General features: G+C 42.4%; 1 protein-coding gene across 2 annotated transcripts; it reads left to right on the top strand.

Annotated features, from left to right (window-relative positions):
* Nucleotides 1–452: 452 nt before the first annotated feature.
* Nucleotides 453–21,546, top strand: ATP6V1G3 (ATPase H+ transporting V1 subunit G3). Of its 2 annotated transcripts, none has more exons than XM_002694234.5 (3): nucleotides 453–644; nucleotides 11,866–11,966; nucleotides 21,333–21,546. In XM_002694234.5, the coding sequence occupies exons 1-3, from the start codon at nucleotides 563–565 to the stop codon at nucleotides 21,504–21,506; spliced, it is 357 nt and encodes a 118-aa protein (XP_002694280.1). In that variant the 5' UTR covers nucleotides 453–562; the 3' UTR covers nucleotides 21,507–21,546. The 2 variants fall into 2 exon arrangements, with proteins under 2 accessions (XP_002694280.1, XP_024832676.2); XM_024976908.2 differs by lacking the exon at nucleotides 453–644 and adding an exon at nucleotides 8,081–10,951.
* Nucleotides 21,547–21,856: the final 310 nt, after the last annotated feature.

The raw sequence follows: 21,856 nt of genomic DNA, 5'->3' as shown, positions 1-21,856 counted from the left end.
ATGGAATCTAAAATATGACACAATGAACTTATCTATGAAATAGAAACAGTGATAGAGAACAGATTTGTGGTTGCTGGGGATTGGGGGAAAGGAGGATGAATTTGTCCCAAGCAGATAATCAAATCATTAGAAACAAGTAAAGGAAGAGACCTAAAACTGGAACCACAGGGACAAAGAACAAAGAAAAATCTTGTTTTAAGTTAAGTTGGAAGAAAAATGTCATAAATAAGTCAATATTCCTTGGAAGGTGAGGGATGCTGATCTCCCTACAGATATTTTATTCATTCTTTGTAAGCAAACACAGCACCCCCTTGAAAGTGTTCTTAATTCACAGAAAAGAGCTAAAGTTGACGCAACTACATTCTCAGCCTCCTTAACTTGCTTTTCTGGATTCCACCCTTGGCCTCTCCTTGGAGTCCAGTAGCCCACACCTCAGGTCACTTTGGAAGCAACAGCTGTGCTTGTTGACACAACAGTGTGAGCTCTGAGCTGATTTCTCTAAGGACAAACAGAGCCAGCCCTTCCCAGAGTCGCAGAAGCTGCCTGACCTGCAGCCGCTGCCATGACCAGCCAGTCACAGGGGATCCACCAGCTCCTTCAGGCAGAGAAGAGAGCCAAGGACAAGCTCGAGGAAGCCAAGAAGAGTAAGTCTCTTCCATTCCGTCTGATATGTCCGGGGCAAGAGACACAGGGTCCATCCCTGGGTCGGGAAGATCCCTGGGAGTAAGATACAGCAACCCACTCCAGTATTCTCGGCTGGAGAATCCCATGGACAGAGGAGCCTGGTGGGCTCCAGTCCATGGGGTCGCAGAGAGACGCGACTGAGCACGTGCCTTCTCTGTCACAAAATGGGATGAGGGGAGTGCAGCAGGGTGGGCGCGCACAGATCTCGGGGCGGGGGAGATGCCGATGAAATCCTGGTCCCACCATGCTCCCTGGGAGAGGCTGGCCGCTTCCCAGAAACTACCCACGTGTCTGTGTCCCATCACTGTAGTGGGGATGGGCTTCTCGGCTCAGATCTTTAGGACCGGTCACGACCTAAGGGGGATGGTTAAGGGCACTGAAGTCACGGAGGCTTAAGCTTTGCCTCTGAGCTTCCTCCACGGCGCTACAGCTCAGAGTCTCAATACTGTGCCATGGTTCCGAGACGGACAACCAGGAACTCCCTGGCCGTCCCGGGGCTCAGCCCTTGGTTGGGGAACTAAGATCTCACGAGTTCTGGGGCATGACCAAGAAGAAAAAAAAAAAAAAAGGACGACTTCCAGACTGAATCTACTTAATAGGGGGTGAATTTCCGCAAGTGACTTATCCTCTGTAAGCTTTGGTTTCTGTTCCTGTAAAATTGTGATCATAACAGCTCATGGCTCATTCTCCTCCCTCTCTGGATGGCTTTTCATTTCCAATGTTCAAAAATTTTTGTTTGTTGGTTAGTCGCTTCAGTCATATCTGACTCTTTGTGACCCCATGGACCGTAACCCACCAGACTCCTCTGTCCATGGGATTCTCCAGGCATGAACACTGCAGTGGGTTGCCATTCCTTTCTCCAGGGGGATGTTCCTGACCCAGGGGTCAAACCCGCACTGGGTCTCTGGGTCTTTTGCTTCTCCTGCATTGTCAGGGGGAGTCTTTACCACTGAGACATCTTTAAAAATATTTCCACTTAATTCTCATTTGCTAACGTTCTTGCTATTTAGTCATGCATCTGCTTAATTACATGTAGGATATCCTCATTAAACCTGTATCTCCTTCCTCTTCTCTTCGCTATTCACAACAACCATATGAATTAGGTATTACTATTATTTCCATTTCATGTATGTGGAAACTGAGAGTCCATAATTTGCCATAATATTTTTTGAAAAATAGAAAAATTCATCCAGGTACCATGATTGAAGCATATCTTGTTTACTCCTCACACCAACTTATTTTGCAAAAAGGAGAACATGACCCCGAGAGAAATCATGCTGGTTGCTCAAGGTCACAGAGGATAAATTGTAGAGACAGACCTGGATGGGGTCTGAGTCCCCAGGCACAGTCTTCACGGTACAAAATGTACTTGATTTCTATAATGAATGAACTAACATTGAAGATCTCTGACCCACTCGGGTTCCCTGATCTCTTTTTCGCACTCCTGCATTTCCAATCACATCGCCACTTAATCTGTCACAGAGAGGGTCACTACCTTCCTCCTAATTACACGCCCTGTCCTTGCGGCAATTAGAGTCTAAGTCCTGCAGATTACGATAGAGTCTTAAAACCATTGCTTATACATGAAGTGATAGGAAGAGGGTGGGTCTGGCTTCAATATGCTCAATGCAAGGCGGGACACTGCCCTGAGAGAGAGAGACAGAGAGAGGGAGAGGGAGGGAGTGGGAGGGAGGGAGACAGAGAGACAGACAGAGGGAGAGACAGACAGAGAGAGACAGAGAGAGGGAGAGGGAGGGAGTGGGAGGGAGAGGGAGAGAGGGAGGCAAGGTCAGGCACCTCTCAGTCCCTGGGGGTTTTCGACCACAGGTAAAATAATTTTCCTTTCTTAAGATAAATTGATTTCCTGAGCACTCAGCCATGTGGGCACCAACAACAAAGAGAGAAAAAGCCCCGTGGAGGAGCTGGAAGAGGAAAGGAGGCTGAGAGCCAGTGAGGTCAGCCTGACCCACCTCTCCACTCCTGTTTCTGCAGGAGACCCAGCCGGGACTGGCCTGCTGGTGTGTGGTTAGGGTGCCACACTTCCAGTGCAGGGGGCGTGGGTTCCAGCCTTGGTCAGGGAACCAAAAATAAAATTCTTTAAAAAAAAAAAGTTTAACTAAAAATAAAATTTTTAAAAACATGACCAAGGATAGCAAAATGGTATAAATGCGGAGCAACTGTTTGGAAAACAAAGTTGCCCAGGACTTGCTGGCTGAAACAGTGTAGAAAATCTGCTTATCTTTTATTCAAGTTTCTTTACCACATTTAAACTTTCCAGAACAGAAGACCAGCTTATTTAAGACTTAATAATTATGTTACCTTTGCTTTCCCTTGTAGAAGAAACAAAACAATAATCAAATACACAAACAATATTATCAATAAACAATAAGGCCCTACTGTGTAGCACAGAAAGCTATATTCAGTACCCTATAATAAACATAATGGAAAAGAATATTTTTAAAAAGAATGTATATGTGTGTATAACTGAATCACTTTCCTGTTCAGCAGAAATCAATACAACATTGTAAATCACCTATCCTTCAATTAAAAAAAAATGACAAATCAAAAAATAAAATAAAGAATATCATCATAGGATCCAAATGTTTTTTACCAATTATTTCTCATTTTTCAATGTCATTAGAGAAGCCTAATGATCATGCAAGTTGTTTGGAGGTGAGAACCACTCTAAAGGATCTAACCTCAGATTTCATAATAAAGATAAAAGCCAAACCTCTTTTCCTTTCCTCTAGTAAACATGCTGCCTTTGGGCAATCATCCCTCAGAAGTCAGTACTGGAAAATCCATACCGTATTCTTCTTATGCAAAATGTTAATTTTGTTTACCAGTCACTTAAAGTATTTGTGTACTTTTTTTTTCTTACTCTTTGTTCAGAAGTAGTCAAGCAAATATCAGTCAGTAATAGTAAATACTCTGACCTTAAAAACCATTTTGGAAAATGTTTGTGGATGTTTTTTCAACCAATAACCTCTGCTCTCTGCACACACACAATTTTTTTTTAATTTACTTATTTTTTGATTGAAGGATAAACGCTTTACAGAATTTTGTTTTCTGTCAAACCGCAACATGAATCAGCCACAGGTGTACATAATATCCCCTCCCTTTTGAACCTCCCTCCCATCTCCCTCCCCACCCCACCCCTCTGGGCTGATACAGAGGCCCTGTTTGTGCACTCAGCTTCTTAAGCGAATATTTGTTTGTCTGTCTGGCTGCAGCAGGGGTTGGCCGTGGCATGTGGGACCTCCCATGTTCGTGGCAGCAAGTCGGCTCTAGCGTCCTGACCAGGGATCAAAGCTGGGCCCTGCATTGACAGCACAGAGCCTTAGCTCCTGGGCCACCAGGGGAGTCCCCGCCCCCCACTTTATAAAGGGTATCTGTCTTCTTCCTCAAAGAGCATGGGCCCTGAGGACGGTTTTCACTGGATAAGGCCGGTTTTCTTGCTCAGCTATAACTGAGCATTGTATTCCCTTCACAAACAGGCCAAGGTACCCTGGATAGCTTGTCTTGTATTTCACTGTTCTTTTATTTCATTCATTTATTTATTCAGTTCAATTGCATCTTTGATCAGAATTAGAATAAAAAATTCAAGGTACTATTATCAACAGGAGGAATAAGGACTTGTGTCTTTGGAAATATGATTTTTTTACTTTAAGCTTGACGTTTTATAAGAGCACTATTTATCTCACTGGAGAAGGCAGTGGCATCCCACTCCAGTACTCTTGCCTGGAAAATCCCATGGACGGAGGAGCCTGGTGGGCTGCAGTCCATGGGGTCGCTAAGAGTCGGACACGACTGAGCGACTTCACTTTCACTTTTCACTTTCATGCATTGGAGAAGGAAATGGCAACCCACTCCAGTGTTCTTGCCTGGAGAATCCCAGGGAGGAGGGAGCCTGGTGGGCTGCCGTCTATGGGGTCACACAGAGTCGGACACGACTGAAGTGACTTAGCAGCATTTATCTCACTTACACGCATTGCAGACTCAGAGATGGAGACATCTGTAAGGATGGTAACCAGACAGTGTGGGCTGAGCCTTGGGCAGGCGGGGTGGTGTTGGGCAGGTCCATGTTCCATGAAGTCCCACTGAACTACACTTTACGAGTATGTGACTGCTCAGTCGTGTCTGACTCTTAAAGATCCCACGGACTGTAGCCCACCAGGCTCCTCTGTCCATGGGATTCTCCAGACAAGAATACTGGAGTGGGTTGTGATGCCCTCCTCCAGGGGAATGATACTTTTGCAAAATAAATAATTTGAATATTTCTACTTCTTCCTTAGATAACACATCAGCGAGTACAATAATACAGACTTGTTCGGATGGCTTGCCATGAGTTTTTCTGTAATTGCTTATTTGTTTTCTCAGTATACAGATATTCCAAATTTATTTCAACAAGCATCTTGACTTAATCATTTTTTTCATGATGCAAGTGAGTGTTCTGATTTAGGGAGACATGAATTCTACTTAACTAATAAAACAAAAAATGTTGCAGTAGAAATTCATGGCCCTGTTTTGCATGTTTTGTAAGCTTGTAAATGCTTCCTTTTACTTTATAGTCCACAGACTAATGGGGTATTTGTAAGTATATTGGACTTTGATATCTTCGAGTGGGTCGTGTTAAAATAATAACCATACAACATTTTCATCTATTAAAAACATTTGGTTATATTCCATCTAGGATCTACATAAAACTACATATTATATATATATATATATATATATATATATATATATTTTAACAAGGAAAGAACAAGTTAAAGGAAAAGTAAAGGAATTACAAGCAGGCAGAGGAATGAAAGGAGACGTGACGACCAGCAGAGAAGCAGCACTCCGGCAGTCACAGGCCCCGGTAGAGAAACGCTGCTTTGCTTTCTGGGTTGCTTACTACTGTTTGCGGTAGGTGAGCAGAATCGGCGTTCTTTGAACCAGCATGGTTATATCATAATATTAACAACCCTCTCAAAGCCAGGAGAGATTTTTTTTCTCTCCTTCTATGTGGTAGAGCTTCCCAGGTGGCACGGTGGTAAAGAATCTGCCTGCCAAAGCAGGTTTGATCCCTTAGAGAAGGAAACGGCAACCCACCCCAGTATTCTTGCCTGGGAAAGCCCATGGACAGAGGAACCTGGTGGGCTTCAGTCCCTGGGGTCACACACACACACGGTAAAACAATAAAAATGTTATTAGTAACAGATAGAAATCTCCAAACACTCCCGAAGTGCCCTTTCTGTTTATACCAAATCAAGGTGACCCCTGCTCTGTTTATGCCTTTTTTTTTTTTTTTTTAATTTGGATACTTACTCTTTCTACCACACTCAATTACCTGACTTTGCTTCCACTGCTCAGCAAATGTTGTTTCTCTGAGCCTTAGCTTCCCAGGACTCCTGTATCCAGTCACCCCACACAGGGTGGCTGACAGCAACAGAAATGTGTTAACCTCCAGGTCTGGCGGCCAGAGTCCAGACACAAGCTGCTGGGGGTGGGGGCAGTCCTTTCTCAAGGGTCTCGGGGAGGACCTTTGCCCCGCTTGTCTCCCAGCTTCTGCTGATGGTCAGCAGCCCTTGCCTTCCCGTGGCCGGGAGCCGTGTCCTTCTAAGGTGCCTCTGCAATCAGGCGGCCGTCGCTGTGTGTCTGCTCTGTGTCCCTAGGCCTCTGTGTCCAAACTCCCTCTCCTTTCTTGTTTTCTAGGTTTTGTTTTTGATGTGAGCCCCTTTTAAGTCTTTACTGAGTTTGTTACAATATGATTTCTGTTGTTTTTTCTGGGGGGGGGCGTGCGGCATGAGGCCTGTGAGATCTGAGCGCCCCAACTAGAGATGAAACCTGCAGCCCTGCCTTGGAAGGCACAGTGCTGACCACTGGGCCACAGGGAAGCCTCTCCTCTCCTTGTAAGGATGCCAGTCGTAGATAGAGGGCGCATCTTAATCCAGCATGACCTCATCTCAACGTGATTACATCCACAAAACCCTTCTTTCCAAGAGAGGTCACATTCGCAGGTACCAAGTGTAAACAGACTTTTGAGATGTGTAAACACAATCCAACATCTGCTGGTTGTCAGCTTCACTTGACAGTCCTGTGTCCTTATCTTCTTTGTCTGTTTTTGTATGCCTCGAACTTCTGTATGCCTTGAATCTACATTTTAAAAATTCCCTTTGCTCTGGAAACTCTAATCAAAACTTTGTCCCTCCAGCTCCGTCAGAGTTCCCTCTTGTCAAAACCAGCAAAGTTGCTAAACCCAACTAATGAACAATCTCAGTCACAACTGAATTCTTCTTTCATCTCTGAAACCCTCCCTTTACTGGCCTCCGCAACCCTGCTCTCAGGCTTGAATTTCTGTCATTTTGCCAGTCTCTAGAGTGGGGGCCCCACCTGGGACGTGTCCTCTTCCGTATCCACAGACGCTTCCTAAGAGATTACATCTAATTCTGTGACTTTAAATCTTGGCTCTGTGCTGATAATTCTCAAATTTTACGTCTCCAGCCTGGCCTGTTTCCCTGATCTCAAGATTTATATAAACATCAGCCTTCTCCCGATCTCCGCTAGATGTTTACTGGGTGTCACAGTTAAACTGCCCGCTTGACTTTGCCCCAGAATAAAATGTTGGAGCCAGCATGGGCTCACGTGTCCCTCCCGTTTATTCCTCAACTCTCTTCAAAGGATATGTAACTCCTTGCTAATTAATTCCACGGCTGCTTTGCTATTTCCGCTCATTGTAGACATTTGTCTGAACCATTGCAGTAAGTTTCAGACCCATCTTCCTGCTTCTCCCTTGCCCCTACAATCTGTTTTCGTCACACCAGCTAAAGAAATTCGTGTAAACCAGAAGTAGTAGAACGCCACATCTTGGCTAAAAACCCTTTGCGGCTTTAGCATCTCAAGGACCCAAATCTTTACCCTCCTCGTGAGCTCTCTGTGCCCTGGCTTCTGCTGCCTCTCTGACGTCATCTAACACTCACCCGTTCTGCTCTCTCTGACCTGAGGCCCGCCAAGAGGAGGCCTGTACTGTTCCTTCAACAGGTCAAGTAGCGTTCCCGCTCAGGGTCTTCGTGTCTACTATTCCCTCTGCCTGGAATGCTCTTCCCGTTCAGGTATTTGCATGGCCAATAATATTTCTCGAGGTCCCTGCTCATGTATCTCATCCTCTGAGAGGCTTGCCTTGTCTGTTAGCACCCACCCCTCTCGCTGACCCTTAGGTGCCTTTGCTCTCCTGCATGGTACTCGTCGTCTTTGCCGGATTATATCCTCACTGTCTCTTTTCTGTTTCTGCCTCCCCCATCACATTACACAGATCTGCTTGTGGCTTTCGCTGCTGTATCAACAAGACCCAGAAGAGTGGGCGACACAGCGGACAGACAGTAGTCCTGGTGGGCTAAACGTCTCTTATTTCCACTCCAGGGAACGTGTGTTGGCCACCTTGTTGGTTTTGGTTTTGTTTGTTTGTTTGTTTTTATATTGGAGTATAGTTGATTAACAATGCTGTGCTAGCTTCAGGTATAAAGCAAAGCGATTCAGTTATATCTATACAAGCGTCCATTCTTGTTCAAATTATTTTCCCATTTAGATTATTACAGAACACTTTTTTTTAACTTTTTACTTTTTAATTGGGGTATAGCAAATTAACAATGCAATAGTTTCCAAGTGAACAGTGAAGAGACTCAGCCATCCATGTACATGTATCCATTCCCCCCCGAACTCCCCTCCCATGAAGGCTGCCACATAACATTGAGCAGAGTTCCCTGTGCTGTACAGCAGGTCCTTGCTGGGTATCATTTCAAATATAGCAGTGTGGACATGTCCATCCCACTCTCCCAACCTCTTCCTCCCACCCTTTGCTCCTGGTAACCCTAAATTAGTTCTCTAAGTCTGTGAATGTTCCTGTTTTGTAAATAAGTCACTAGTATCAATTTTTTAGATTCTGCATTTAAGCGATATCTTTGGCTACTTGTCTTTCTGAAGGTGGTGTAATTTTAAAATTGGGAAACCTCCTGCACAGAGACCCCAGCAAGAGGTTAACAGGAGCAGATCTGAGGCGCTCATTTTGCTTCGCCTCCGATGAGACAGCCGGCCTGAGGCTCCCCACTTCTTGCCCTGGATGCAATCAGGCGGAACATATGCCGGCTCTCCCGGCAGCAGCTGCCCAGTCCTTCCAGAAAACTGCCGTGCAAGCAGCCATCTCCCCGCGGCTCTCCTCTTTAATTGAATGAGAACCAGCGGGTGACCGGTGCCACGCGGGGGAATCAGACGCACTCTCGCTTGTCGCTGTGGGATGGAGCTAGTGTGTGGCCTCTTAAGTGGAGTCCTGGATGCTTCTGGGGGCAGGGCGCTTGGAGAGCTTCTTACTAGCATCATTTCTATGTGCTAGAGTCATGACTCTGAGACCAGTATTTTCACCTAAGATGCAATTAACATAGAGAGTCATGACGTTTCATGTGCTAGATTGGATAAAACCGGATCCTGCAACCCATCACTATGTATCCTGCAATCTACCCTAAGAAAATGTTGCCACACCTTAAATACATTTTTCTCCTAATGTCAGTCATGAGCAGTGATAAGAAAGTGGGCTGGGGATCCCAGAAGAGCCTACCTTGCCCACATATCATCTATTTGTTCTATAGATGATCCATGTCCAATTGCCACCAAATGGCTAGAACTATAGAGAATGGAAAAAGTCTGTAGATGCAAAATGGGGAGGAGTGTTAATTAAGCATTGCGGTGAATGTTCCAGTAAGCCTCAAGCCTTAGAAGAGCAGTCATGTTCAGGAGGCCTTGGCTTTTACAGAGAATTTAGAAGAAAGTATCTGTTCTGAAGGAGGTCTGCTCAGTCCCACTCAGGTGAAACAGTCAGACACATTTCAATTTATAACTCAGAGACTCTCTTTATTCCATCTGTATACAGTGAGTACCAAAGCAGCTTGTATATCATGGGAAGAGAAATTTACAAACCATTTACACTCAAATACACCAAAGGTACATAAAGCCAAGTAAAGCACGTCCCTAGATGAGAGATAAAAGTTTATGTTAAGATTTTCTTTTAATAAAATGTTTGAAAAATAAAATAACATAAAAATTCTTTTATGCTACTTAATGAGAACATGCTTATTAACTTACTTCTTTTGAAGTATCATTGGCTTACAGTGCTGTGTTAGTTTCAGTATATACATATGTGTATACATATATATATACACATACATAGACACACACACATATATGTATACATGTGTACACATGGGCTTCCCTGGTGGCTCAGGTGGTTAAGAATCCACCTGCAGTGCGGGAGACCTGGGTTCCATCCCTGGGTTGGGAAGATCCCCTGGAGAAGGGAAAGGCTACCCACTCCAGTATTCTGGCCTGGAGAATACCATGGACTGTATAGTCCATGAGGTCAAAAAGAATCTGACATGACTGAGTGACTTTGACAATCAAAATATATACACACACATATATATCTGTGTACAGATCTATATACATATATATATTCTTTTGCAGATGATTTTCCCTGATATGTTATTAGAAAATATTGAATATAGTTTCTTATGCTATACAGCTCTTGTTGTTTATATTAATATATTTATATATTTGTATATTTGTATATGTTGCTGTTGTTTAGTTCCTAACTTGTGTCTGACTCTGCGACCCTGTGGACTGTAGCCCATCAGGATTATCCTGCTGTCCATAGGATTTCCAGGCAAGGATACTGAAGTGGGTTGCCATTTCCTTCTCCAGGGGATCTTCCCCACCCAGAGATCAAACCCATGTCTCCTGCATTGCAGGTGGATTCTTTACCACTGAACCGCCTGGGAAGCCCATATTTATATTTAGTAGTGCATATGTGTTAGTCCCAAACTCCTAACTTATCCCTCTCCCCCACTGGCCCCTTTGGTAAACATAAGTTTGTTTTCTATGTCTGAGAATACACTTATTTAGTTCAAAGTCTACACCATAGAGGGCTTCCCAGGTGGCACAGGTGGTAAAGAACGGGCCAATGCAGGAGGTGTAAGAGGCATGGGTTCCATCCCTGCGTACGGAAGATCCCCTGGAGGAGGATCCCATCCCAGTATCCTTGCCCGGAAAAATCCATGGACAGAGGATCCTGGCGGGCTTACAGTCCACACGGTCACAAAGAGTCAGATACGACGGAAGCAACTTCGCAGGCACCCACCACACGGTAAACAAACCCTTGACAAAAACCATCAACAAAAGCTTAAGAGACATTACCAGAGAAAAAGAAATATGCTGTTGGATGAGCAAAAGGATAAAGGTATGTAACTGAAATAGGCAACAGATTTGGGGAAAAGTTAATTTTAACACAGTTCAGGATTTCTTCAAAGTTTTAAAGCTCACGAAGCATGAGTATCTGAAGGCGGTGGGTGGTGAGCGACTAGCAGAGACAACTGTTTCTCTGTAACCCCCAAACTTCCTCTGGCTGTCAAAGTCACGGGCTTACCTAATGATCTCCACAGCTCCGTGCTAGTCTGAAACTTTGATCTTCGTTGCTGTCTGCTGGCTTAAGGCTTACACCTTTGCTCTTAATAAAAGAAAAGAGAGCTACTTAACTAAATCTCCTCACCATTAAAAACAATTGCTTTTACAATCACTTTCAAGTCCCCCTCAGAGAAAGCTGCTACAAAAAATATCTACTTTGATGTGTTGTGGGGCTTAATCAGACTTTCTAGAGTCAACAAACTGGAAGAGAAAAATCCAATAAAATACTTTGAAAAAAAATTGTGAGTCGGTTTGATAGAGTCTGAGTAGCATGTTTGTGCACTTGGAGATCTGCCAGTATTAAATAGAATCCAGTTGGTATGGACTGAAGGATTCCTGGCAGCAAATCAGGACAGAAAATCTGACCAAATGATGTCTGCTCGAGTCAGTGACAACTAAAGTCTGTTCCCTGGCTGGTACCGCTGTGAGTAAATGGGCGGGTATTTTATTGAAACATGGACTTGTGAAAGAACGTTGTCATGTCCCTGTTCTAAAGAATCCAATTGAAAAAAATCAGGGATTTTTCAATATCTATCATTTTTTAATAAAGGGTGTCATCCTAGAAAGAAAAAAAAATAAAAAAGCTTAAAGAAAATGTAAGACCACATCCACAGTTTTAAAAGTCAAGTTGAAAATTCCAGATGTGTTGGAAAGAAATATCACTCCTTCAGTACCCCTGTTAATTTTCAGGAAAAGTCAGGCGACTGCGCCAAGCTAAGGAGGAAGCGATGGCGGAAACTGATCAGTACAGAATGCAGCGAGATGAGGAGTTTCGACAGAAACAGGCGAAGGTGGGTATGAGAGTCAGCACCAGGGTTTGTGCAGCGTAGACTCTAAGGCATGAATGTATTCATTACTAATAAGATATTGATCCTCCTAAGTGTCACGCACAACATTGTTGTTGTTTAGTTGGAAGCCATGTCTGACTCTTTTGCCACCCCATGGACTGTAGCCCTCCAGGCTCCTCTGTCTATGGGATTTCCCAGGCAAGAATACTGGAGTGGGTTGCCATTTCCTCCTCCAGGGGATCTTCCCCACCCAGGGATCGAACCTGCGTCTCCTGTATTGGCCAGTGGATTTGTCACTGATGAGCCACGAGGGAAGTCCGCCATGCATGATACCAGGAGAGAAAAATACACGGGACACAGCAAATAGAGTTCAACCAAGGCTAAATATGGGGCTTCCCTGGTAGCTCAGCTGGTAAAGAATTTGCCTGCAACGCAGGAAACCCTGGTTTGATTCCTGGGTCAGCAAGATCTGCTGGAGAAGGGATAGGCTACCCACTCCAGTGTTCTTGGGCTTCCCTGGTGGCTCAGCTGATAAAGAATCTGCCTGCAATGCGGGAGACCTGAGTTAGAAAGATCCCCTGGAAAAGGGAAAGGCCACCCACTCCAGTATTCTGGCCTGGAGAATCCCATGGACATGGAATGAGTCCCAAAGAGTTGGACACAACTGACCAAGTTTCACTTCACTTCAAGGCTGAATATCAAATAAAATCACTTTTTTTAAAAAAGACTTTTTGATATGGATGGACCATTTTTAAAGTCTTTATTGAATGTGTTACAATATTGCTTCTGTTTGATGTTTTGGGCTTTTGGCCCCTGAGGCATGTAGGGTCTTAGCTCCCAAACCAGGGATCAAACCCATACCCCCTGCCTTGGAAGACAGAATCCTAATCACTTGATCTCCGGGAAAGTCCCTCAAACAAATGTTACAAAATTACTGATTTTACATTTTCACTTCTGAGGCCTTTGGATTTGTCAGAGAAAGTGTCAATCAGTAGTTATTATCTAACACAGTTTAGGTTAAAAATCATCTTCTCAAATATACAAGTGAATGGAATTGGTTAAAGCATCATTCCTGCTATAGATTATCGACTAATACATTTAAGTAAGAAAAAAAATCAGAGAACATTTTTTTTTCTTGTTGCTGTCTATTAACGTTTACTGGTAGAATCAATAAAAAGTGTTGCACAGTGTTTACAATGAGCTTGTTAGGCCAAATTTCCTCTGGTGAACTCAAGATTTACAAATGATCCATGTAGACGTTGTTGTAAATGGCTGAAAAGTCTTCTGGTTTTTCCTTATGATTTCCTTTTCAATTGGCTGACTTCATTCAACAAATCTTTTACTAAACATTAAGAAGTGCTTTTTCCTACACTAGTATTTTTAAAATATCTGCAGTTTACAGTAAAAAATATAAGCACATGAATTTTTCTGCGCCTACTGCAGCACAGACTAAAAGAAACGATTAAGTTCCATGTGCCATAACTACAGTTTGTATGTTTTCTTTTTGCCTCAGCAAAATTATAAATAAAGCTCTGTGTAGAAGCTGGACATTGCAAGATGAACTACAAGCAGTTTGTAAATCTCTCTGTTTACAGCTTTAATTTTAGTGGCAGTTGGTACAGAACTCATGTAGGATTAGGTACATTAGATCCCACAGTAGGAAAAACTTTTCCAAGGGGCTATTTCTTAAAATAAAATGTCCTTTCTAGAATAAAGTGGGCAACTTAGCAAAAGCAACTCCTTCTTATCAAAATTCAGAAAAAGAACTCATAAGATTCCAAAAACACACATGCATATATCCCCTCCATGACTGGCCCCTGGGAATCTTCCCAACATCAGCTCTGAAAATGGTATGCACTTACTTTTTACTCTGAACTGCAAATATTCATCAAATGCTAGGGTAGGAAACAGCATTGCTTTATATTTTCATGAAGGATTTATAGAGTGAAGCCAGCTAGTTGAAAAGGAAATCATAAGGAAATACCAGAAGGCTTGTTAGCAATAGACAACAATATCTACTTTGGCCACTTGTAACTTTTTTTGTCTCTACTTGCCCTGTTCTAGCCATATGTCTCCTCATTTTCCCCCAGGAGAACTAAGTCGGCAGCTGCCACCGGGCCTTTGCATATGCTATGTCCATTCCGTGGTTCTTCTTTAATACACATTCACCTCTCCTTGATCTCTGTGTCGGTGTTAGCTCTTCTTACTGATCACCTTGTCTAAAATAATGTCTCTGGTAAAAAAAAAATATATATATAGTCAGAGCATTTATCACTACTGGATATATTATATATTAAAAAAAATTTTTTTTTGCTTACTGTTTATCTTTCCTTCTGGACTGTGAGCCAAAGTGATGGGTCTTTGTTTTCTTCTCTGTTGCCTTTGGTATTAGAATAGCGTCTGCTCCTCCAGAAGCATCCAACAAGTATTCACTGCACGAATGAATAACTAAGCATCTCTTCCATGGGCATCTTTTTCTTTTTGAGTTCTGTCATGCGTCTGTATACGCTCAGTCACATCTGACTCTCTGTGGCTTCATGAACTGTAGCCCCCCAGGCTCCTCTGTCAATGGAACGTTCTCAGCAAGAATACTGCAGTGGGTTGCCATTTCCCTCTCCAAGGGATCTTCCTGACCCAGAGACTGAATCTGCACCTCCTGCGTTGGCTGGCAGATTCTTTACCTCTGTGCCACCTGGGAAGCCCATGACGTATTAGGATCCCCCCCCCCCCGCCAAAAAAAATAACCATTCTTGATGCCAATCAGCTTTTCTGATCCTGTGTGGGACATTTCTAACATATGCATTACTATTTTTTTTAAGTAATTACAAAACTGACCATCATTTTAGAAAGTAGCTGGGTTTACTCCCTTGAAATATTATTTCTCCAGAAGAATCTCCTACAGTATAAATCTGGCTCGGGATATTTATTCTCTGCATCAGAGAGTCATTAAAACTCCTCATGGCTCTCATAATTAGAGCTCTAAGCCAATTTTACAGCTATTTGATCAAAAGCTCACACAGAAAGGTCAGCATGTTTAGACCTCTGTTACCTCAAGTATATTGCAAACCACAAGCACGGATCTTCTCTCCTGGCATGACCCCCGTATGTCAGAAAGAGAGCTAGTCCGCTAAAGCTCACCATCATTAACCCAGGGCATGTAGGAGGTCTGGGAGGAGACCCAAGAAACCAGCTCTCCGCCTGCCGCTGGGGTTGCACCTTGCTGCTCCTTTTGGGGGTTGCTTTTTAGCTCTTGTTAATGTATTTCCCAATTCCCCTGACTCATCAAGAGAAACAAGTACCCCAGTGTGGGCTGTATATCAACGAATGTCTTTACAACAAAGATTTACTGACTCCTTGCTTTTTTCTTATTCCTTGTTTGACTTTATCGCTTGCTAAAATTTCATACCACTCAGCAAGGAAAAGGACCAAACTAGTGAAACATGCAACAGCTTGGATGATTCTAGAAAGATGCTACACTGAGAGAAAGAAGTGAAGACGCAAGTCGCTCAGTCGTGTCTGTCTCTTCGTGATCCCAGGGACTGTAGCCTGCCAGGCTCCTTCTCCTCTCCAGGCCAGGATGTTGGATCCCCTGTCTCCAGGGGATCATCCCAATCTAGGGACTGAACCCAGGTCTTCTACCTTGCAGGTGGATTCTTTACCATTTGAGCCCCCGGGGAAGCCCTCTGAGCCACAAGGGAGTGAGCCATCATTTATACTGTATGATTTTATATGAACACAAAATATATATTCTATTCCATTTATACGATATACTCAAAAGACAAATCTCTAGTGATACTGTTACTTCAGCCATCCTGCAGGACTTTGGAAAAGTTCTACAAAATAGCATCTTCTAATGAGGAAAACAGTAGATTGCTACCATGGAAATACGAAGCACTGTTAATGCCAATGAACGGTGGACTGACCATGCATCTAAACAGAAGACCCAAAAACAAGTGCCTGGTCATACTGAAGACTTGTATATCTTCAATATTCCTGAATTCATGTCCTGAAAGTGTTTTTGTTTCCTTGAAGCAGCTACAAATTGAGAATGCAAAGCTGTGTGCAGGAACTGAGCCTCTGTTGCCCTTAAACTGAAGCACAGCTTACAAAGAACTGTGTTTAATGTTGAAGGGTTTCACCAGCACTGTGGGTCCTAAGCTGTAAAGCTACCACATCAGTGTCAACACTGAAGGTTTGCAAATTCACATGGAGAAGTCCTTCCATGGCAGCCTTGGACCCAGTGCACGGCTACGTATCACATGGTTACCCACTTCTATTTTATATAGTGTCCCAGTCATTCAAACAGCAGGCTTCAACCAGCAAGAGCGATCGAGCACAGGTAATAAGTCTTCTGTAACACCTGGCGATCCACTCACTGTCTGCTCTTCAACCTACATATTGAGCATCTATTATGTGCCTGACAGCGTTTGAGGCACTTCACCTCATCAGTGGCTGAGCTAACCCTTACCCTGGTCCTTTCAGAGCTCGAATTCTTTCATGTAACTCCTGTGTGGCTTAAATCAGCACTGTCTTCAGATACAAATGGAATTCTTCCCAAGGAAGACCATTTAAAATGGTCTATGGGAACTTCCCTGGTGGCCCAGTGGTTGAGACTTCACCTTCCAATGCAGGGGGATCGGGTACAATCTCTGGTTGGGGATCTAAGATCCCACAAGCCTCACGCAGAAAAAAATAAAAAACAACAACATAAAACAGAAGCAATACTGTAATAAGTCAATAAAGACATTTAAAATTGTCCACATTAAATTCATGTTGATGTATGGCAGAAACCATCACAATACTCTAAAGCAATTATCCTCCAATTAAAAACAAAATTTTTAAAACTATAAAAAATCTTCAAAAAAATAAAATAAAGTGGTCCGTAGTGAATCAAGGTATCATATTGTCCAGGAAATACTGCAGAAACTCAAATTATTGTGGATCAAATAAACTTAGAAATAATATTCAGTTCAGTTCAGTTCAGTTCAGTTGCTCAGTTGTGTCCGACTCTTTGCGACCCCATGAATTGCAGCACGCCAGGCCTCCCTGTGCATCACCAACTCCCGGAGTTCACTCAGACTCACGTCTATCGAGTCAGTGATGCCATCCAGCCATCTCATCCTCTGTTGTCCCTTCTCCTCCTGCCCCCAATCCCTCCCAGCATCAGAGTCTTTTCCAATGAGTCAACTCTTCGCATGAGGTGGCCAAAGTACTGGAGTTTCAGCTTTAGCATCATTCCTTCCAAAGAAATCCCAGGGCTGATCTCCTTCGGAATGGACTGGTTGGATCTCCTTGCAGTCCATGGGACTCTCAAGAGTCTTCTCCAACACCACAGTTCAAAAGCATCAATTCTTTGGCACTCAGCCTTCTTCACAATCCAACTCTCACATCCATACATGACCACAGGAAAGACCATAGCCTTGACTAGACGGACCTTTGTTGGCAAAGTAATGTCTCTGCTTTTGAATATGCTATCTAGGTTGGTCATAACTTTCCTTCCAAGGAGTAAGCGTCTTTTAATTTCATGGCTGCAATCACCATCTGCAGTGATTTTGGAGCCCCCCAAAATAAAGTCTGACACAGTTTCCACTGTTTTCCCATCTATTTCCCATGAAGTGATGGGACCAGATACCATGATCTTAGTTTTCTGAATGTTGAGCTTTAAGCCAACTTTTTCACTCTCCACTTTCACTTTCATCAAGAGGCTTTTGAGTTCCTCTTCATTTTCTGCCATAAGGGTGGTGTCATCTGCATATCTGAGGTTATTGATATTTCTCCCAGCAATCTTGATTCTAGCTTGTGCTTCTTCTAGCCCAGCGTTTCTCATGATGTACTCTGCACATAAGTTAAATAAGCAGGGTGACAATATACAGCCTTGACGTACTTCTTTTCCTATTTGGAACCAGTCTGTTGTTCCATGTCCAGTTCTAACTGTTGCTTCCTGACCTGCATACAGATTTCTCAAGAGGCAGGTCAGGTGGTCTGGTATTCCCATCTCTCTCAGAATTTTCCACAGTTTATTGTGATCCACACAGTCGCTTTACTATTATTAGTAGTAAAGTAAATAATACTTTACTAATAAGTATTTCAGCCAGGATAAAATACAGGACTTTGGGTTATTAAAAGGGTATTCCAACATTTCTGAAAGCTTAAAATGGATTATACTAATTTTAAAGTGCAAGCAACACCGTGATAAATCATAATTATTACTAATGTTTACTGTCCATCCTACAGGAAATCAGTCCTGGGTGTTCATTGGAAGGACTGATGTTGAAGCTGAAACTCCAATTCTTTGGCCACCTGATGCGAAGAGCTGACTCATTTGAAAAGACCCTGATGCTGGGAAAGATTGAAGGCAGGAGGAGAAGGGGATGACAGAGGATGAGATGGTTGGGTGGCATCACTGACTCAATAGACATGGGTTTGGGTGGACTCCGGGAGTTGGTGATGGACAGGGAGGCCTGGCATGCTGCGGTTCATGGGGTCGCAAAGAGCCGGACACAACTGAGCGACTGAACTAACTGACTGATTACTTGCTCAGTGCTAAGCTTCTGTGCTAAATACACCTTCATAACAAACATCTTCAAAAAATTATCATATTGTCTTAACAAAGCACATTAAGAATACACCTAAGGCTGGTAGCTGTCATCTGTCATCCTATACCTACACTGTCAAAAAAGATGGTCGTTCTCAGGTAGCTACCAAGCACTTGAAGTGCAACTAGTCCAAATGAAGATATTCTATAAACAAAATACACGCCAGGTTACAGGAACTTGTTCTTCAATCATTCAGTCATGTCTGACTCTGCGACCTCATGGACTGCAGCACCTCAGTCTTCCCTGTCCTTCACTATCTCCCAAAGTTTGCTGAAATTTGTGTCCATTGAATCAGTGATACCATCTCTCTCATCCTCTGTCGTCCCCTTCTCCTCCTGCCTTTAATCTTTCCCAGCATCAGGGTCTTTTCCAATGAGTCAGCTCTTCACATCAGGTGACCAAATGATTGGAGCTGCAGCTTCAGCACCAGTCTTTCTAATGAATATTCAGGACTGATTTCCTCTAGGATTAACTGGTTGGATCTCCTTGCTGTCCAACAAACTCTCAAGAGTCTTCTCCAGCCCCACAGTTCGAAAGCGCAAATTCTTTGGCACTCAGCCTTCTTGATGGTCCAACTCTCACATCCATGCATGACTACCGGAAAAACCATAGCTTTGACTAGATGGACCTTTTTCAGCAAAGTGATGGCTTTGCTTTTTAATACATTGCCTGGGTGTGTCATGACAAACAATAATGCAATAATTTTACATTTTATATTAAAATAATAGCATAGCTATATTGGGCTAAGTCCATATATTGTTCAAGCTAATTTTTCCAATTTTTTAAATACAATTCTAGAAAATTTAAAATGACATTTATGGCTCACTTTGAGGCTATTACACTTTGCACTCATAATCTGGTTGACTTTTTACAACAAACCCATCAAATGGGTGATGTTACCCTCATTTAAAAAATAAAGATTCTAAGGCTGAGATGAAAATTTCCAAAGTCTAATGGGACAGCTGCAGTAATCCAGCCTAATAATAACTATTTTAATACTTCTCCAAAGAAAAGTAGGTAATATTGTAGTTTCATAACTGTGTGTCTTTTAAATTTTTCACTACTTAAGACATTGAATTTAGTAACAGTAATTTTTTTTTGAGTTTGGTATAAAATCCAATATTGGATGTAAAGGAAATTTTTAATTTTGGTGGAACTACTTTGGTAAGTAGTTTTCTATTATTTTTCAACATCTTTGTAGCAAAAGGAAAATTTCATCCACATGTCTGTGCTTCTTGTGTGCTCACTTATCAAAAGGTTATTTTATAAAAGCTATTTGATGTCTTAGAAGCTATATCACTTCAAAATGATTTTGTTTGAACTAGAAAGACCCAGTTGCCTGAACTGTAAACAGAAAAGAACTTGAACCTGATGCCTCAGTGACATTTGATTTCAAGTCTGGGAACCAGAAAGATCATTCGGATCCTAGAATTTAGAACAGTCTAACAACCTTGAGGTAGAAGGCAATCATTAGTGGAGTCTCCTGCTAAATTAAATGCATGCTTTCCCCAAACACTCAGGGAAGAGGAAAACAAACACACAAAAACCAGCTGTATTGCCTTCACAACTCCCTGCTCAAGAAAGGCTGAGTTTACAGAGGAGACCAATTAGGAGCTGACTGTTGGCTTTAGCAAAGGATAATCGTACAAATCCTACAAATCTAACTCCACTGGTAAAATTATCTTTTTGCTTTTTCATACTATTCATGGAAATTGTATTTCAATCATACCATTACTTGACAGAGAAGCTGAGAGAGAGAGGAGACGATAGGAAATACTGGTGATCACTGTTAGTGAAAAGACAATCAGCAAGATAAGTGGCACTGAGTCTAAAACCGCAATGGGATTCAGCCAACAAGTCCAGGGCTTCATCTTACACTGGGGTTAATTTCTGGTCAACCCACGCCAGGTTGAAACTACTGAAGTCAAAAATGCATTGAGTATACCCACTCTACCCATGGGCTTCCCAGGTGGCTCACTGTTAAAAAAAAATCCTACATCAATGCAGGAGACATGGGTTCAGTCTCTGCGTTGGGAAGATCTTCTGGAGGAGGAAATGACAACCAACTCCAGTATCCTTGTCAGGAGAATCCCATGAATTGAAGAATCTCGTAGGCTATGGTCCATAGCGTTGCAGAGAGTTGGACATGACTGAGTGTCTGAACACACACAATAAATGATATATCTGGGCTTGTGAAGGCATCTTATGGGGCATATTGTGGCTGTATATTCCTAAAAAAACAGATTTAAAGAGTCTAGATAATTTATTTTAAAAATTCACAAACCAATTATTTGCTCTTTTAAGACCAGCAATAATGGGTTTAATGATGTCTTTCAACTTTATTTGCCAGACTTATAATTCAGAAAGTAAGACACAGGAACTCTGTGGAAACTATCATAAATACATGAAAAAAAAACTTCTGAGCATGGTATTAATATAATGATTGTGAACTTGCCCTCAATTTGTACTGTGTGAAGGTCAACTTAGAAGTCACCTGCTGTGACCAGCTTCCTTTTTTTTTTTAATAGTTGATTTACAATACAGCTTCAGTTGTACAGGATAGTGATTCAGCTTTGACCTTTTGTGCAGATTATATATTTTTTAGAAAAGTCTATCGATCCCACTCACAGCATTGGTGACCTTATCCATTCTCTGAAAAAATTCTGTAAAAATAATGCATAATGCAAATGATAATCCAAACTGAATATAACTTACAAAACAAGTAAATTTTAATATGATGTACAGTGTAGTGAATTCTGTTTTATTTTGGTAGATAATGGGCTCTCAGAGTAATGTCTTAGAAGAAATAGAAGTTCAAACCCTAGGGAAGATAAAAGAACTGAATGCAAGCTACAGCATGTCCATGGAAGGTGTGATCAATGAGCTTTTAAGCATCGTCTGTGACGTGAAACCGGAAATCCATGTGAACTACAGAATCACCGCCTAAATGTGCATCTGATTGCTCAATAAATAGTGTTTCCATGCCACCTGGTTGTTTATGGCTTCCTGTTTATATTAAGAGATTTGAAATGTACATCTTACATTTACTACACATCTACAGATTCTCATGTGACGTAATTCACACATGAATACTGAATTTAAAAGCAAACCAACAAAAAGTTGCCATAGCGTTCCTGGTAATAGGTGTGACCTTCTCTTCTAATTTGGACTAAGCCAAGAATGCAGAGTTAACATGTTTTTGACACATGAGCAAAAGCATGGATTTGGCCATTTTTAGCGGGTGTGGGTTTTTTGTTTTTCTGATTTCGTCCCCTCTTTATCAGCTTAGAAAATGTG

The sequence above is a fragment of the Bos taurus genome, chromosome 16 (genome assembly GCF_002263795.3).
Source record: "Bos taurus isolate L1 Dominette 01449 registration number 42190680 breed Hereford chromosome 16, ARS-UCD2.0, whole genome shotgun sequence".
NCBI lineage: Eukaryota > Metazoa > Chordata > Mammalia > Artiodactyla > Bovidae > Bos > Bos taurus.
The sequence above is the reverse complement of the archived record's forward strand: the minus strand, read 5'-3'. Positions and strand labels throughout refer to the sequence as shown.

Coding starts and splice junctions, on each gene's coding strand:
- ATP6V1G3 (XM_024976908.2), top strand. CDS start 10,696: ATGGGTTCCATCCCTGCGTACGGAAGATCCCCTGGAGGAGGATCCCAT. Junction 10,952..11,865: donor GGATGAGCAAAAGGATAAAG/GTATGTAACTGA, acceptor GTTAATTTTCAG/GAAAAGTCAGGCGACTGCGC. Junction 11,967..21,332: donor TTCGACAGAAACAGGCGAAG/GTGGGTATGAGA, acceptor TTATTTTGGTAG/ATAATGGGCTCTCAGAGTAA.